General features: G+C 54.3%; 1 protein-coding gene across 1 annotated transcript; it reads left to right on the top strand.

The window, feature by feature from the left end:
• The first annotated feature begins 194 nt into the window (after positions 1-194).
• On the top strand, positions 195-13,828 carry CD40 (CD40 molecule). Its single transcript, XM_083744601.1, has 10 exons — positions 195-283; positions 1,263-1,347; positions 4,404-4,529; positions 5,721-5,867; positions 6,356-6,449; positions 7,408-7,469; positions 10,040-10,165; positions 10,888-10,913; positions 11,044-12,052; positions 12,283-13,828. Exons 1-9 carry the CDS (start codon positions 224-226, stop codon positions 11,422-11,424), a joined length of 1,107 nt encoding a protein of 368 aa, XP_083600727.1. The 5' UTR covers positions 195-223; the 3' UTR covers positions 11,425-12,052; positions 12,283-13,828.
• The last annotated feature ends 3,003 nt before the right edge of the window (positions 13,829-16,831 follow it).

Here is a 16,831-nt window from a genome sequence, read left to right as displayed (position 1 = left end):
GCCGAGCCGCCCCCTCCTGGGACCCGGGCGAGGAGTCCCGCGCCTCCGCCGCTCCGCTCCTCCTGGCAGGGAGATTCCGGGCGGGCTGTTGTGGCCGCTGGGGCGCCGCCTCGGAGGGGCTCCGCCTCGCTGGATTGGCTGGCTGAGGACGCCCCCTCGGCCTTCGTCGCCGCCCCCCGGTCCGGCCTTATAAAGGGGGCGCCGCCCGCCGGCCAGAGCAGAGATGCGGTGGCGCCTGGTCCCCTGGACGGCGGTGTGGGGCGGCTGCGCCTTCCTGGCATTGGTGAGTGGCGCTTTCGCTTTCGATTCGGGAGGGCGCCGCGCCCACCCCTGCGCTCCCTCCCAGTTAGAGACCCCCGGGCGAGGGGCGGGCAAGCGGGAGCCCATCCCGGGAAAGCCCCCCCGCGCCGATCCAGGTCCAGTTCCTCTTTCGGCGCCTGGGAATCCCCCTCGTCCCGGAGCTGCTGCCTCGCCCTTTCCCGGGGGGGGGGGGTCCTCACTCTAGTTTGTTACTTGATCGATTTACCAAAGCGATCCCCAACCTAGAGGCTTTGCCGGTCTCACCAACCTAGATCCCCAAAGTAAACCGGCGCGCCCTCCGGGGCCCCTCTCGCCCCTCTGGCCACTGGGGGGGGGGGCGGATCTGGACTTCACGGCCCTCTTCTTCTCCCGGATGGCATTCCTGCATCGCAGGGGGTTGGACTAGATGGGCTTTGGGGGTCCCTTCCGACTGTGCCATTCCCGAACTTGACGGCCCCTTCGGACGGAGCAGTGCCAAGCCGCGTCTTTGGGGGACGGGGAGGGTCTCCTTCCGTTCGGGGAGGCGGGACCGCTGCCCGCCCCCCAAGCGCGCCGCTCTGGGGACCCGAGAGAGAGAGCGAAAGAGCGACCCTGCCGCAAGCCAGGCTTTCCTTTCCCCGGGAAAAGGGAGCCCCGGTGGCTCAGCCTCCCTCCCGGCAGGTTCCCTTTGGCTCCCCTGCAGCTTGGAGCGGGGGCGGGCTGCCCCCTTGTGGGTCTCTCCGGGCGACTGGAAACCGGACCCCAAAGTATGGGCTAAGCGGCGGCCGGATCCCGCATCTCTCGGGGGCGCAGAGGTTTGCAAGGCGAGCGGCGCCCAGATGCGCTTTTACGCGAGCTTTGCTCCTCGCGCCGGAGAGAGAGCCTTGGGTGCCGCTTGGATTGTGGCTTTGGGGGAGCTGGGGCTGGGGGGGGGTGAGGATGATGAAGATGGGGCTGCGACTAACCCTCCTCCTGCGGTGCAGTGCCTGGCGTTGGAGCTGCGGAGCCCGAGCTGCTCCGCCACCGAGTACCAGGAAGGGGGACGGTGCTGCCAAAAATGTGGCCCAGGTAATAAGCTGCGCGGACGCGACTCTTGCTTTTCCTCTTGGGGCTCCTCCGAGCCCCCACCCTGCCCTAGAGCCCCGGGGGGCTGGGGGGGCTTCTCACGGGAGGCGGGCAAAGGGACGATGTCAACAGCACGGTTTCTTTATCGAGTGACATGCCGCTTATGTGCTTTGTAACGGCTTTGAAGCGGTTTGCGCTGATGAAATCAACGGGGAAAGCCGTACTGTAATTAAAGTACACAATCGTGATTCTTTCACGGCATTAAAAACCCCTTAATTAAAAGACACAGCTAAATCAGCCAATTAAAAGCCTTTCCAATTAAAGCAGTTCAAAAACAGTTGATACAGTTAAGATTAGACGTTTGAGCGGAGGGGAATGTTTATACCCATTTATTGCGCTTCTGTCCCTGTTTTCTTCAAGGGGGTCTGTTTGGTTCTCCCCCCCCCCACGAACTCTGTCTCATTTAATCCTCAGAACAGCCCTGTGAGGTAGGCTAGGCTGAGAGGCAGGGACTGGTCCCCAAGATCTTCATGGCTGAGTGAGGATTTGAACCCTGATCTGCCAGGTCCAGTGCTCTAACCACTGTGCCACACTCTCTTGAATACAGATGACTCTCTGAAAATCAGAGTTGCATCGATAGCCCACCTGGGCAGATTCCCCCCCCCCCCCATAGCACTTTTCCTCACAAACTTTGAGCCAGTTGGGGATCACAGAATAGGAAGGGACCCCAAGGGCCCATGTAGTCCAACCCGACAATGTCTCTGGAAATAAAACTGCCCCAGTCCAAAATCTCCCCCACCCCGGCCCTCCTCCTGGGCCACTCAGGACGAGAGGGATGTGGGGACCCCTTTGGGCTGCTTGGGCCAGATCATTCTGGGCAGGGTTGTCCAACTGTCCGTCATACGATGTCACTATGACGTCATAATTTACAGGTGGGTTGTCCTGCCCACCTGTCCAAACTCCTTGCGGAGCTGGAAGAAACCCCAGGAAGAATCCTAAGGAGCTTGAGGTGACATACATGGCTCCCCCCCCCCAAGTTAATCCCCACAACAACCCTGTGAGGCAGATTAGGCTGAGAGAGGGGGGCGGTGACCCCCCCAAGGCCACCCATTGAGTTTCATGGCTGAGCGGAGATTTGAGCCCTGGACCCTTCCCAGGTCTTAGCCCAGCACTCTAACCACTGAGCCACACTGCCTTTTAAGATGCAGCAGTAAAAGGGGGGGGCAAAGAGGGAGAGAAAGAAGCTTCGCTTGCCCCTTCATTCTCTCCCCTCAACTGCTGTGTCCGCTGGGGGGGGGGGCGTGGGAAGGACAGCCAAGCCATCCTGGGCTGCCCCTTTCAACCTCTGAGGACCGAAAGGATGAGGGCAGCTCTGGGAGGGAGGAGCGGGTGCCAAGGGGCGGGGGATGGGGAGGAGCCCCCAGGACCCCCTTCTCCCTTGGAAAGCCCACCCTTCTCAGTCTGATGCCATCTCTAGGGCTGCTCAGGATCTCTCCACCCTAGGAAGAGCCTGTTGCTGGATCCGGCCAAAGGCCCACCTAGTCCAGCTTCCTGCTCTCCCTGTGGCCGACCAGATGTCCAGAGGGGGCAAAACACAGGCGGGATTCAACACAAGAGCAACTCTCCCCTCCTGGGGTTTCCAGCAACCGGGATTTCATTTTCATTTTCACTTTTAATTTGTATATCCCCTTCCTATATTACTGTACACGAAGCAGTTTCCAGCCTCAAAATATACAACACACACCTACAGGGATGGCCAAACTTGGCCCTCCAGCTGTTGTTTTTTAAATCATATTTATTAAAGTTTCAACAATTACAAAAAGAAAAAATGAACATACCATGTTATACAAAAACCAAGCAACACACCACAATATAAAAGAGGGGGGAAAGAAAAAAAACAGAAAAATAAAACCCATTAAACAAAAACAAAATTAGAAAAAAGAAAAAAGCATCAGATCTCCTTTCTATTCTATCATTAGCTTGTTCCCTCGACCTCCTCACACCTCCCTTTTTTGTATTCTAGGTTGATTGTCTATTTCACACCTCCATTTTTTGTATTCTAGGTTGATTGTCTATATCAGCAAATCCTTTCCCTCTTTTAAAATTTTTGTCCTGTAAATTGTCTTAATATAATGTAATTTTACTTTTCCTCCTTTCACCAATTAACAGTCAGTTATTCCCAAATCCTTTGTATCATTCCTGCTAAAATCATATAATATTATTCCAACATCCTTCTAACAATTATTAATTTTACAATGTTTCTGTAGATGGTCTTTAAATTTCCTCCAATCTTCCTCCACCGACTCTTCTCCCTGGACTCGGATTCTGCCAGTCATTTCCGCCAGTTCCATATAGTCCATCACCTTCATCTGCCATTCTTCCCGGGTGGGGAGATCTTGTGTCTGGCCCTCCAGCTGTTTTGGGACTACAACTCCCATCATCCCTGACACCACTGGTCCTGTTAGCTAGGGATGATGGGAGTTGTAGTCCCAAACAGCTGGAGGCCCAAGTTTGGCCATAATAAACTAATCCAATACAAACAGTCATTGTCAAACATAACTTTGAAATGGACAGACATATCAAATAAAGTAATATTCAATAATTATTAGAATATGATAGTACACAATAAAATTAACACTCAGAAGCTCAGCAAATGATAACAGAAATTCTCTCTTAATAATTACAATAACTACTTACTAAACGATGATCAATGAAAATAACTACAATTTATGGTGCATAAAATACCACAATATATACAAAATAATGTGAAAGGATGGAATTGAGAAACAAAGACACACAACTTCTAACACTACTTTTTCCTGTGGGAGGGAGTTCCATAGGCCAACTGCCCCTCTCCTGCGTCCTGAATCTCCTAGGGAGGTGGACTTTCCAAAGAGTTTCCCCATGCCAAAGAGATGTCGCTCTGCTGCTGAGCCCTGGCCCCTTCCTACCCCAGTCCATGCCAGTCTCCGCTGGAATCGCATCTGCCCCCCTCGCAGGCACGGCCCTTTCCCCGCCTGAGGTGCCAGCGCTCACCGGGTCTCCTTGTGTGTTTGCAGGCACCAGGGTGCAGGCGCTCTGCTCCGAGAGCTCAGAGACGCAGTGCGTAGCCTGCGAAGCTCAACACTTCCAGGCCGGCTGGACCAAGGAGAAGCACTGCGCCCCACAGGCCTATTGCGACAAGAGTAAGTGGGGGTCCTCTGGGTGTGTCTCCTTCTCCCTTCACCACCGGACAGACTCTGGCCATGTGCTGCCTCCAGAGGCGGCTCGGAGCAGCCCACTATCATGTCACGGAGCTGGAAATAAGCCCATTATATTTCACACCTGGCAACCCACGAGCCCCTTTGGTTTCAGATGGGTATCTGAGTCTACAAAGCCCAGGGCACAATTTTTCATGGCCCTCCAGGGCCACATTAGGCACGTGGGTGGCGCTGTGGGTTAAACCACAGAGCCTAGGGCTTGCCGATCAGAAGGTTGGTGGTTCGAATCCCCATGACGGGGTGAGCTCCCATTGCTTGGTCCCTGCTCCTGCCAACCTAGCAGTTCGAAAGCACATCAAAGTGCAAGTAGATCAATAGGTACCGCTCTGGCGGGAAGGTAAACGACGTTTCTGTGCGCTGCTCTGGTTCGCCAGAAGCGGCTTAGTCATGCTGGCCACATGACCCGGAAGCTGTACGCTGGCTCCCTCGGCCAGTAAAGTGAGATGAGCGCCGCAACCCCAGAGTTGGCCGCTACTGGACCTAATGGTCAGGGGTCCCTTTACCTTTACGGCCTCATTGGCCAGAGGCGTAGAGCAAAATATGCATCAGGAGGCTTCGTTTGGTCAGAATCGAGTCTATACTTCTGGAGTTAATAATAGACTCATAGAATCTATAGGAGCTGGAAGGGACCCCAAGGGTCATCAAGTCCAACCCCCTGCAATGCAGGGATCACAATTAAGATGGCTATCCGACCTCTGCTTAAAAACTTCCGAGGAAGGAGAGCCCTCCGCTTCCCCAAGGGAGACTGTTCCGCTGTTGAAACTTTCCGACGGCCAGAAAGTTCCTCCTGATGTTGAGTCAGAATCTCCTTCCTTGTAACTTGAAGCCATGGGTTCGAGTCCTACCCTCTGGAGCGGCAGAAAAGAAGCTTGCTTCATCTTCCATGGGGCAGCCCTTGAGATGTGAGAAGGTGGCTCTCAGGTCTCCTCTCAGCCTCCTCTTTCCCAGGCTATAGACACCCAGGTGCTTCAACCGCTCCTCCTCCAAGGCCTTGATCTCCACGCTCCCCTCTCTCTTCCCAGCTGACTGCGCATCTGCTTGGCTGCTGGACTCAGGTGGCACAAGGGCCCGATTCAGCTCCAAGGCTCTCCTCCTTCTTCTCTCCCCCTCCTCCAGATGCCGGTTTCCTTGTGTACACAGAAGGGGACGCCACGCGGAACGTCGTCTGCCGCTGTCGGACCGGCACCCACTGCTCCAGCCGGGAGTGCCTGACCTGCAGGGTGAACCGAGAGTGCCCAGCGGGCGAAGGCGTCCAGCGCCAAGGTGAGCCAGAAGGAGGAGGAACACGAGGGGCGGCTGGGCTGGGCTCCCTACATCGTATGGTGAAATTACTCACTCTGCACATGCTCACATCCCAGGGATGAATCGGGCTCATCCTTTCTATGAACAGATGCAGAGGAAAGCCCCACATCCTCTCCCATGGTATCCTATGGGTCCCATGGATGTTTTGTTGCAATTCCAGCATTTCCTGGGGTTGGACTTGATGACCTTGGGGGGATCCCTCCCACCTCTGCAATTCCAGGCTGGGGGTTGTGGGGTGTGCGGAGGTCGGCTGGACTTTCCCTTCCGGTGGGATTTCTCCCCACACCCAGACAGCCCTGGAGGGGCATTGCTGCAGGAGCTGCATGGACCCCCCCCCCCGCAGGCCCCGCATCCTGCAGATATGAGGGCTGCTGGAGCCTGGAGCCCCAGCCCCATGCAGGATGCCTCAGGGCCCTGGCGTGTGACGCTGCCTCTCGTGTTCCTTCCAGCCACCCACCTGAACGACACAGTCTGCATGGCATGCCCTCCTGGCTCCTTCTCCAACATCTCTTCTGCCAGCGCTCGATGCCAACCCTGGAGCAGGTGAGATGAGCGGGACAGGACGGGGGGGGGAGCGGTCGAACTGGAGCCGGTTGGAGGATGGATGGCGGCTAACAGATTGAGGTTGAATCCGTGGAGATTGGATGGATGGATGGCGGCTAACAGATTGAGCGGCCGCAGAGACCACATAACACCGGTCCTGAGAGATCTGCATTGGCTCCCAGTATCTTTCTGAGCACAATTCAAAGTGTTGATGCTGACCTTTAAAGCCCTAAATGGCCTCGGTCCTGTATACCTGAAGGAGTGTCTCCACCCCCATCGTTCTGCCCAGACACTGAGGTCCAGCGCCGAGGGCCTTTTGGCAGTTCCCTCATTGCGAGAAGTGAGGTTACAGGGAACCAGGCAGAGGGCCTTCTCAGTGGTGGTGCCCACCCTTTGGAATGCCCTCCCTTCAGATGTGAAGGAAATAAGCAGCTATCTTCTCTTTAAAAGACATCTGAAGGCAGCCCTGTTTAGGGAAGTTTTTAATATTTAATGCTGTATTGTTTTTAACACTTGATTGGGAGCTGCCCAGAGTGGCTGGGGAAACTCAGCCAGATGGGTGGGATATAAATAATGAAGTATTATTATTATTATTATTATTATTACTACTACGCTGGCACATTGCAGTTGGGCAGGAGACGCTGGCAGACTCTGCGTGACCGGGTCTTGCTGGGAAAGGAAGTTGCCTGCATGGCTAACCGTGCAATTCATGCAAATGTGTGCAGCTGAGCCCAGGTGCCAGTTTAAGAAAAGCAGCTCTGTGTGTGGGGTGGTGGTGGGGATTTGGAGTCAAGCTGCTTATCTGCATCTCTGGGGGGGAGGGGCCTTCATGTGCCGCTGCTTCTCTCTTCCAAACCGAAACGGGGGCTTGCGCACACTTGCGCGCCTGTCAGGGCTTCGCTTGTGAAATGCTCATGTGGTGCAAACCCTTCTTAAGAGTCTGCCTCTGTCTCCGCAGCTGTGAGGATGGAAAGATGGTACGGCTGGCAAACGGGACCCACAGTTCGGATGTGGTTTGCGGTGAGTGAGCTCCCAACCAGAGGTGGGGGCGGGGGGGGGCTGCCAGAAGGGCTGGTGCCTTGGGCATGTGGAGGGCAGCCTTCTCTGCAGCTTGGAAGGTACCGTGTCCAGGTCTGGATGTGGGCAAACTGGATGGGTCTGGAAACCAAGCCTGATGAGGAACGGTTGAAGGAGCTGAGTATAGGTAGATAAACTTTATTCGCATTAGCCAACAGCCATGGCAACATAAAACAAGCAATATATACAAATAAGGTAAAGGTAAAGGGACCCCACACCATTAAGTCCAGTCATGACTGACTCTGGGGTTGCGGCGCTCATCTCGCTCTGTAGGCCAAGGGAGCCGGCGTACAGCTTCCGGGTCATGTGGCCAGCATGACTAAGCCGCTTCTGGTGAACCAGAGCAGCACATGGAAACGCCGTTTACCTTCCTGCTGGAGCGGTACCTATTTATCTACTTGCACTTTGACGTGCTTTCGAACTGCTAGGTGGGCAGGAGCAGGGACTGAGCAACGGGAGCTCACCCCGTCGTTGCAGGGATTCAAACCGCCGACCTTCTGATCAGGAAGTCCTAGGCTCTGTGGTTTAACCCACAGTGCCACCTGTGTCCATATATATATATATACACACACACATACACATATATATATACACACACACACACGAATAGCAATGGGTAAAAAGGGCAATCAAATGACCAAGATTATCGTTCAGATAGTGGCCCTTGATCTCATTGCACCCTCGATAAACCTAGCACCCTTTGCTGTTGTCTGATCATTTTGATCTGATAAAATAAAGAACAATGTGTCCTCAGATGGGCGGCCTGGGATGGTAAGTATGGAGCTGGGTATGTTCAGCCTGGAAAAGAAGAGACTCGGAGGAGATGTGAGAGCCCTCGTCAAATATCTCCAGGGCTGCCACATGGAAGAGGGAACATGCTGGTTTTCTCCTGTGACTTCAAATTCCAAGAAAGGAGATTCCAGCTGAACATCAGGCAGACCTTTCTGCTAACAAGAGCTCTTGGACAGTGGGGTGGTCTCCCCTGAGACGTGGTGGGCTCTCCTTCCTTAGAGGTTTTTGAGCAGAGGTTGAAGGGCCGCCTGCCAAGGATTCTTCAGCTGCCATTCCTGTATTGCAGGGGGTGGGGCTGGATGACCCTTAGGGTCCCTTCCAAGTCTATGAAGGGAGATCTTACTGGGGAAATACCTTCTCCCTTTGTCAGCTGTGACATTGGCGGGGGGGGGGGGGGCAGGAACACTCTTGCCTGGCTTCCAGTTCTTATCCAGAAGGTGGCAGGGGAGGACTGCTAGCAGGGCCTGCTCCGCACAGCCCCCCCTGAAGAAGCTGTGTCTGGCTGTTCTTGTGTTCTCAGGCTGTACTGAGGAAGGAGGCCAAAGAAATTATCCCAGTGAAGCTGCCAGATGGAGCTGTTTGGAGCAGGGGCTGCAGCAGATCTGGAGGGGGGAGGGGGGCTTCATCCTGCTCAATTGCTGCTGAGCATCAAAGAGGCTGGACCAAGATGCTTCTTCCTAGGCTTTCATTGGCTCTTACGGTGTTTGTTTACTGCATTCATATCCCCCCTTCCAATTAAATCCCTGTGAGGTAGGTTAGGCTGAGAGGCAGGGACTGCCCCCCCCCCAAGGCCACTCAGTGAGCTTCCAGGCCCAGTGTGAGGAGTTGCACCCTGGTCTCCCAGGTCCTGGTCTGATGCTCTAACCACTGCTCCACACTCTCCTTATCCTTTCTTCCATTTCTGTTCTTTCCTCCCAAAGGGGCCCAGGGGCCAGTCCAGCCTACCTCACAGGGTTGTTGCCAGAATTCAATGGGGAGAGGGAGACCCACGCACATCCCCCTTGAAAGGTGGCCTATAGATGTCATAAAGAAATAAATAAAAACAAGAGACCTGCCCACACGGTCCGGCTGCATCAACTGAGACGGATCCCGTGAGCCAGGATTCGCTGGTGCTTCAGGGATCTCCCAGTGAGCCTGGGGCATTAAGTGGGGCAGGATCCGCCGCTCCCAGGGCTTCGCAAATCTCCCACTGCAGGCTGTGCACTGGTCTCCCATTAAAAACGCAACGCTGATCCGGACCAGCCGCTTTATTTTTAACTCCGCAGCATTCTAAAAATAAGGTGTTTTTCCTTTGAGAAAAAAGCCACCCTTCACAATAACTCTTTAAATGGCTGCCTTTAAGAAACCTTTAGCGAAAGCTAAATTTGTTTTGGTTTAACTCTGCTTGACGCCTCACTGATCGCCCAGCGCCTAATTGTATCCTTTGCTGTCGGGCACAAAGAGGAGGTCAATGCAGAAGACCCAGAAGTATTTAAGGGCTGTTTGTTCCATGGCTGCACCCACTGAAGATATCCAAGCTGGGGGCAGCGAGGGGGGGGGAGTGGAGGGGGAAGAGGGGTTGGTCCCAGAATATTCCTGCTCTGGGGAGGGGAATTGCAGGGGGTTGGTCTAGATGGCCCTTGGGGTCCCTTCCAACCCTGTGATTCTGCCCGCAGGGGTGTGCCCTGGTTGCCCTGGCGGTGAGGGGTTTCATGTGGCTCTTTTCCTGCACCCTCCCACAGGTGTCCTGCCCCCCCAGGAAGAAGCCAGGAGGACCCATGTGCTGCTGGTAGTTCCCCTGGTGGCCATGCTTGGGCTGCTGGCGGGGGCCCTGCTCCTCCTCCGCCGCCGCCATCGGAGGCGCCAGGGTGAGTCGCAGGACGGGGGGCTGGTGCTTGGGAGGGGGTCTGAAGGGGGGGAGTCCCAGGTGCCAGGTCCGGATTGAGGTTGGATGCGGCCTCAGCTCCTGAAGTTAATGGGGCCCTTTCTATGTCCAGCTGTCCTTTGTCCACAACAAATTATCACTGTTTTTTTGCGTTGAATAGATGCTATATGGTAATTTATGGACCTCATAGGTATCTCAAGCCATTTGCACATCACAAAGTATGTGTTGCATCAAAGTAATTGTTGAACTGAAATACAGTGAAGAACCCGTGATATTTGAGGGAGGAGGCTAGCAGGCGGGGCCCATGACTTACATCATAGTTACATCAACTGTTAAGAACAGTTTCAGGTTAAGAACGGACCTCCAGAATGAATTAAGTGCGTAACTAGAGGTCCCACTGTAAAATAAGACCTACATACAGCAACAGTGTTTTGTGTTGTGTTGTGTTGTGTTGTGTTGTGTTGTGTTGTGTTGTGTTGTGTTGTGTTGTGTTGTGTTGTGTAGGTCTGCCTGCCTCTCAGGGCCCCCTAACAGTGGGATCCTGTAACAGAAAGAGGGGTGCTTTCCTTTCCCACTCTTTGGGGTGAGCTCCCTTCTCCCAGGTGCCTGTCGCTGCCCTTCCCCTGAGGGTTGTAGTGTGCCCCCCCCCAAACCAGCCAGGGGTCTCCCTATCCAGCCTTGACCGTTTCCCTTTCTCCTGCCTAGATCTCTGGAAGCCTCCCCTGAATCAGGTGAGTGAGCAAAAGGGCCTTTGGGGAGGGGACTTCTGCTGCTGTTGGCAGCAGGCGGGAGGCCCTGGTCCCGGATGCTGCTGCATGTCCCTGCTGAACCTGCCCCCCCTCCCTGCCTCTCCCTTCGCAGCCAGAGGCCCCCGTGGTCCCCGAGAGGCCGCAACCTGAGGAGATAGAGGACCTTGCCTTGCCCTTTCAGGAGACGCTGCTTGGGGGCCAGCCTGTGGCCCAGGAAGATGGCAAGGAGAGCCGCCTCGCCGAGCAGGAGCAGACCCCAGACCCCTGCCTCCCTCGTCTCTGCCCCCCACCCCCGGCTGGCTCTGGATGCTTCCCTGCAGCTCCTCCTCCTGCTGCTGCAGGGCTTTGTCCTGGACCCCCCTCAAAACCAGGGTGGGTGGGACTTGCCCCGGTGGGGGGGGAGAGGGCCTGCCCGCCAGAAAGGGGGAGGGGGGAGGTGGCATTGCAGGGGGTTGGACTAGATGACCCTCGGGGTCCCCCCTTCCAGCTGTGATTCTAGGGCAGTAAAGGCTGCTTCCGCCTGGCAGCAAGCCTGCAGTCCTAGTGGGGAGCAAAAGGACACCTTGGAGCTGAACCTCTAACCATCGAGGGGCTTCTGTGCAGCAGTTGAATAAACTCCTGGGTTGGGGGGAAAGCTGTGAGTTTGCCGCCAGCCAGGAATAATTCCTCGTTCCCCAAGAGTTGCGCCCTTTTCTCCTGTCCAGCTGTGGAAGGGACTCTCCTTCCCTGGAGGTTTTTCAGCAGAGGTTGGGTGCCCATCTGCCAGGGATGCTTTCGCCGAGATTCCTGCATTGCAAGAGGGTTGGGCTGGGTGACCTTTGGGGGTCCCTCCCAGAGAGACTGGCAAAGACAGCCGCTTCAAGGGGCTTTGCCCCCTCTTAGGTGGGGGAGCGACCTGAGCCTTGCAGAGTGCCTCCTCCAGCAGAGGTGGGCAGGGGAGGGGAAGCAGCCCCAAAGATATGGGGTGTGGGGTGCATTGGGTTCACAGCCCTCTGTCTCTCTGGGTGCTTCTGGAGCCACGCTCTGGGCTGGTTGTCCTGGGCAGCAAAGGGGTCACTTTAAACAGAGAGTGTCAATTCATGGTTTTTATAGGAACCATTTTTTATAAACCATTTTTAATAGTCAAAACAAAAAATTCCTTCCAGTAGCACCTTAAAGACCAACTAAGTTAGTTCTAGGTATGAGCTTTCGTGTGCATGCACACTTCTTCAGATACACTTCTTCGTGTGCATGCACACGAAAGCTCATACCAAGTACTAACTTAGTTGGTCTTTAAGGTGCTACTGGAAGGAATTTTTTGTTTTGACTATGGCAGACCAACACGGCTACCTATCTGTAACATTTTTAATAGGACTGTGTTGCAGGTGTTTGCTGTTCTCTTCCGGCCACAGAGAGTTGGGGATAATAACTTGTTTGTACAATTCCTCCATCTTCTCTTCCCTGCAAAAAAACATTTTATTGTTTTCACTTATATAAATCAGAAGCAACAATCCATATTCGGCCAGCCCACCCCAATTTCTGTATCTGCCACGTCGGTCTTCGTGGGTCGAGCCGCCTCCATCCTTCAAGGGACGGAATGCCTTTCTTGTTTCATTCATGTTTTTATGCTGTATTTTATGCTGCTTCTACAATTAAGAGTTTTATATTTGTTGTTAGCTGCCCTGAGCCCAGTTTTCTGAACCCTGAAAGGCAGGGTATAAATAAAAATGTATTTATTATTATTTACTTTCTTTCATCCCGGAAACTGAATGTGTCTTTTGAGCACACACACACCTGACTTGCCTTGTGTGGGGGTCTTCAGTTTGGGGTCTGTGGCAGAATCTCTGCTGCACCCCCAGGGGGGTTGGCGAAGCTGGAGGCTGTGGGTTCCTGACTGGTCAAGAGAGCCACGCCAGGAGAGGCCAAAGGGGGACCCAGATGCCTCTTGCATCAGAATGCCTCTTCAGAGAATTGGAAGTGACCCCAAGGGACACCTAGCCCAGCCCGCTGCAAGCCCACTAACAGGGCATCAGTGCTGCAGCGTAGGTTGCCAGTGCCTGGGGCAAGGCAAATGTGCTTGGCACTGCCTACTGATAGGCTGGAATGAAGGGGCAATAGGTTGGCGGCCTACTCAAGTGGCACCCCACGAGCGTTGAGCAGGATGGGGGATTGGTTGGGAGCATCTTTCTAAAGCCCTGCAGAGGGCACCCTGGCAACCGGCCATCACCCAAATCTGCTCCGTGGTCTGCCTATGTGAAGATTGGGATATTTTCTGTGTGAGGGGGAGGGTCCACTCTTTTTTATTGCTACTTACTTTTTTCCCTTTAGAAATTTTGTGCCCCTAAGAGTTTTGCACCCAGGGCAACTGTCCCTGTGGCTTTGCCCCTGCTATGCCACCGCAGGGCATGGGGCCAACTGCCCTCCTTCCTGCTGTGGCCCCAGTAGCTGGTGATGTAGCCTTGAGCCTGGTCCAGCCCTCCCTCCTAGCCCCTGGCAGGAGGACCGTTCTCCCCGAATCTCCCCAAGGCCCTCCAGAGGGTTGCTTCTTGCACTGGGTCTGGTGTCGTCAGGTGAGCTGTAACCTACCTGCCTGCTGGGGCAACGGACAGGAGGGAGAAGCAACCTTTTGAACAGACTGGAAGGTGGGGGAATCCATGGCTGGACTAGATGACTCTTCCAATTCTACAATTCTCGATTCATTGGGGGTTTTTAAAGGTTGGGTGGCCACCTGTCAGGGAAACTCTTATTCCTGCAATGCAGGGGGTTGGACTAGATGACCCCTGGGGATCCCATCCAACAGTGCAATTCTGTGGGGGGTGTTCTTTTCCCCTGTATTTACTTTCTGGACTTCTTCAATTATGAATTACCTGTGTGTTAGTTAATAAATCTGGATTTTGTTATTATTTTGATTTATATAAGTAGTTCTGATCTTTGGAGGTTCTGGCTAAGCTTCCCTCCCGGCCCACTTCATGCCTTACCCTCAAGGTGGAAGTTCCTGCCAGGGCACTTCAAACTCCTGCCTGGGGCAGTTTGGAGGCTGGGACTAAGAAGCAAAGATCACCCGTGTGGAAGCAATGATTCTTCAACATCAACTTTGTTGGACTGGTCATGTTGTGCGGATGCCTGATGATCGTCCTCCAAAGCAACTACTCTATTCCGAACTTAAAAATGGAAAGCGTAATGCTGGTGGTCAACAAAAGAGGCTTAAAGACTCTCTCAAGGCAAATCTTTAAAAATGTAGTATAAACACCAACAACTGGGAAACACTGGCCTGCGAGCGCTCCAGTTGGAGAACAGCCTTTCCCAAAGGTGCCCTGAGCTTTGAAGACACTCAAACTCAGGACACAAGGGAGAAACATGCTAAGAGGAAGGCACGCTTGGCAAATCCACACCGTGATCAACTCCTGCCCGGAAACCAATGTCCCCATTGTGGAAGGATGTGTGGATGCAGGAGTGGCCTCCACAGTCACTTACAAACTCACTGTTAAGACCATCTTACTCTGCTACGAGGGATCGCCAGAGGAGGAGGAGGAGGCGGCTGAGGGAGCTGGCAGAGGATCAGGGCTTCTGTGTGTGGTCTGGTTGGGGGGCAGGAGTCTTGGGGATCAGACTGAGTGGCCTGTCGGGCTGGATTTGGTCCTCCGCTCCTGCTATGCAGCTTGCCAAGGCATGTCTGTGGTTTGAGAAAACAGTACAAAATGGGCCATTCAGAAGGGAGCAGGAAGGTCCGTGGCTGCTCTTGCTGCGAGCTGGGAATCCCCCAGCAGCCCAACTCCCTGCTGGGGGGGGGGTCACGAGGCTCAGCTGCTTTGCATGCAGAAGGTCACAGGTTTATCCCCTCCATTTCAAAGTAGGAGCTGGGAAAGACCCCCCCCCCATTTGCACTCAATGAGTCTCTGTAGAGACTCTGTGCTGAGCCAGATGGACCCTGTTCCCCCAAAGGCCTCTTCCTCCGTTTCCCCATAAGACGGCCTTTCCCCAACGTGGCGCCCTCCAAGCGCCTGGGTTGGTGCTGGTGGGAGTCCTAGTCCAAAACTACCGCAGGGCGCCAGCTTGGAGACTGGCGGCTTTACAACCGCCCCCCCCCCCAGCAGCCAGTCTTGTTTGGTTCATTCAGGGTGTTTTTGTGCCAAAAAGAATCACAGCATTTGACGCAAATAGAGACTACAGAAAGAACTGAAACACAAATCAAGAAGTTCCAGCCAGTCATAAGCAGAGGGAGTGAATGCAACCCCATTTAAAAAAACTGCAAAGTGAGGTGGTCTAAGAAGGGGGGGGCAGTGAGGGAGAGTTTGCCCCTTTGCCCGGCCACACTGCGGCATTGGCTCCATGAAAATCCCCTCCTCCTGAAATCCTGCCATGGGGGGGGGGGGAGAGGGAGAGAGAGGGGATGCCCCTGATTATTCATTTACTTTTATTTCCTGCCTTTCTTCCAAGGAGCTCACATTGGTGTACATAGTTGTCCTCCCTATTTTCTCCTGACAACAACCCTGTGAGGCAGGTTAGGGGCTGAGGGGCAGTGACTGGCCCAAGGTCACCCAGGGAGCTTCATGGCCTAGTGCAGATTCGAACCCAGATCTCCCAAGCCCCACCTGGCTCTCCCCTGCCGATCATCCAGCCCCCAGTCATGGCACTGCCCTACCTTGAGGGGCTGTTGTGCTTTGCACAACCTCAAGAAGTAAAACCTCCACAGGTTCCCTGCTCCTTGCAGGAAGATCTCTTGGGGGGCTTTGCTTGGTGGGTGGGCAGGCAAGAGGAAGAGCCTCTGCCTTCAGTCCCAGTGGGCATCTCCAGGCCGACTCCTGCCTGAAATCCTGGAGAGGCACTGCTGCCAGCCAGTGCAGACAATACTGCGCTACTGAACCAGCGGTCTGATTCAGTATAAGGAGGCAGGGAGAAGGAGCCTTCCTGGTGTTAACAGAAAAATCTGAGGGCTCCCTTGGACAAAAAAACAAGGACCCCAGCCAGGAATACCAGAGCAAAACAGCAGCCAGGAGGCTTGGTCTTTGTTGAAGACTGTCGCAACAGGACTCCCACCTGCCACCAGGTGGAACAAGATGGAAGCCCCGAACAAAAGAAGACCCCGACTTTTATTAGTTACTAATCCCCCAAACTACACCCCTAGAACTACATCACAACTACATCATGACTTCATCACTGACACATCACAAAAACGAGGGGTTGAGGGAGGAGTTGTGGTGGTAACCTGAGTGTCCTGTCACCTGGCTGGTTCCCCCTTTCCCCCTCCCCATGAGTACTTTCCAGGTGACAGAGGGGAGTTTGCAGTTTCCTGCCCCCAGAGGGAAGAGCTGATCTTTGTCCTTTGTTCCAGTCCGTGCTGAATCCACTCCCATATGCAAGTCCTTTGTGACCTTCATGGTCTTCTGTCTGGGACCATCAAGGCTGTCATGTCAACTGGGCAGGGCTCCTGTGGATGTGCTGGTATGCTGAAGGGATTATGGCCGTCCTGTATCAAACCATCCCTCTTTGATAGTCCTTCCTTCATGGAGTAAAATAAAAGTGGAACAGAGTAAATCCATGGTTGATTTACTATGAATTTATAACAGAAATGTCCCGTATGTCGTGTGTGTGTGGTGTTTTGGGGGGGCGGTTTCCTGCAACACTGGGGATTGGAGCAGCTTCCGGATAGCGCAGGAGGAGGGGGCATGGGTGGGGCTCTTCCTGACGTTGCTGGACCCCCAACGCCCATCATCATCATCATCCTCACCCCTGACCACTGGACGTGCTGGTTGCTGGTGGCACCTGGAGCCCGACACCATCAGGAAGACCACCGATGCTCCCAGTCCCTGACCTTAAAGGTACAGTAAGTAGACCTTGGCGGCGGCTGCCTGCTTGGCTCGCGTAAACGGCCGCATCTTCCGAGAAGGCGGCTTGGCGGGCCGCATCTCGACGCTTCAGGG

Source organism: Podarcis gaigeae (assembly GCF_964106915.1).
Source record: "Podarcis gaigeae genome assembly, chromosome: 6".
NCBI lineage: Eukaryota > Metazoa > Chordata > Lepidosauria > Squamata > Lacertidae > Podarcis > Podarcis gaigeae.
Note: the sequence above shows the minus strand (reverse complement) of the source record. Positions and strands in the feature narration are given on the sequence as shown.

Coding starts and splice junctions, on each gene's coding strand:
- CD40 (XM_083744601.1), top strand. CDS start 224: ATGCGGTGGCGCCTGGTCCCCTGGACGGCGGTGTGGGGCGGCTGCGCC. Junction 4,530..5,720: donor ACAGGCCTATTGCGACAAGA/GTAAGTGGGGGT, acceptor CCCCTCCTCCAG/ATGCCGGTTTCCTTGTGTAC. Junction 7,470..10,039: donor CAGTTCGGATGTGGTTTGCG/GTGAGTGAGCTC, acceptor ACCCTCCCACAG/GTGTCCTGCCCCCCCAGGAA.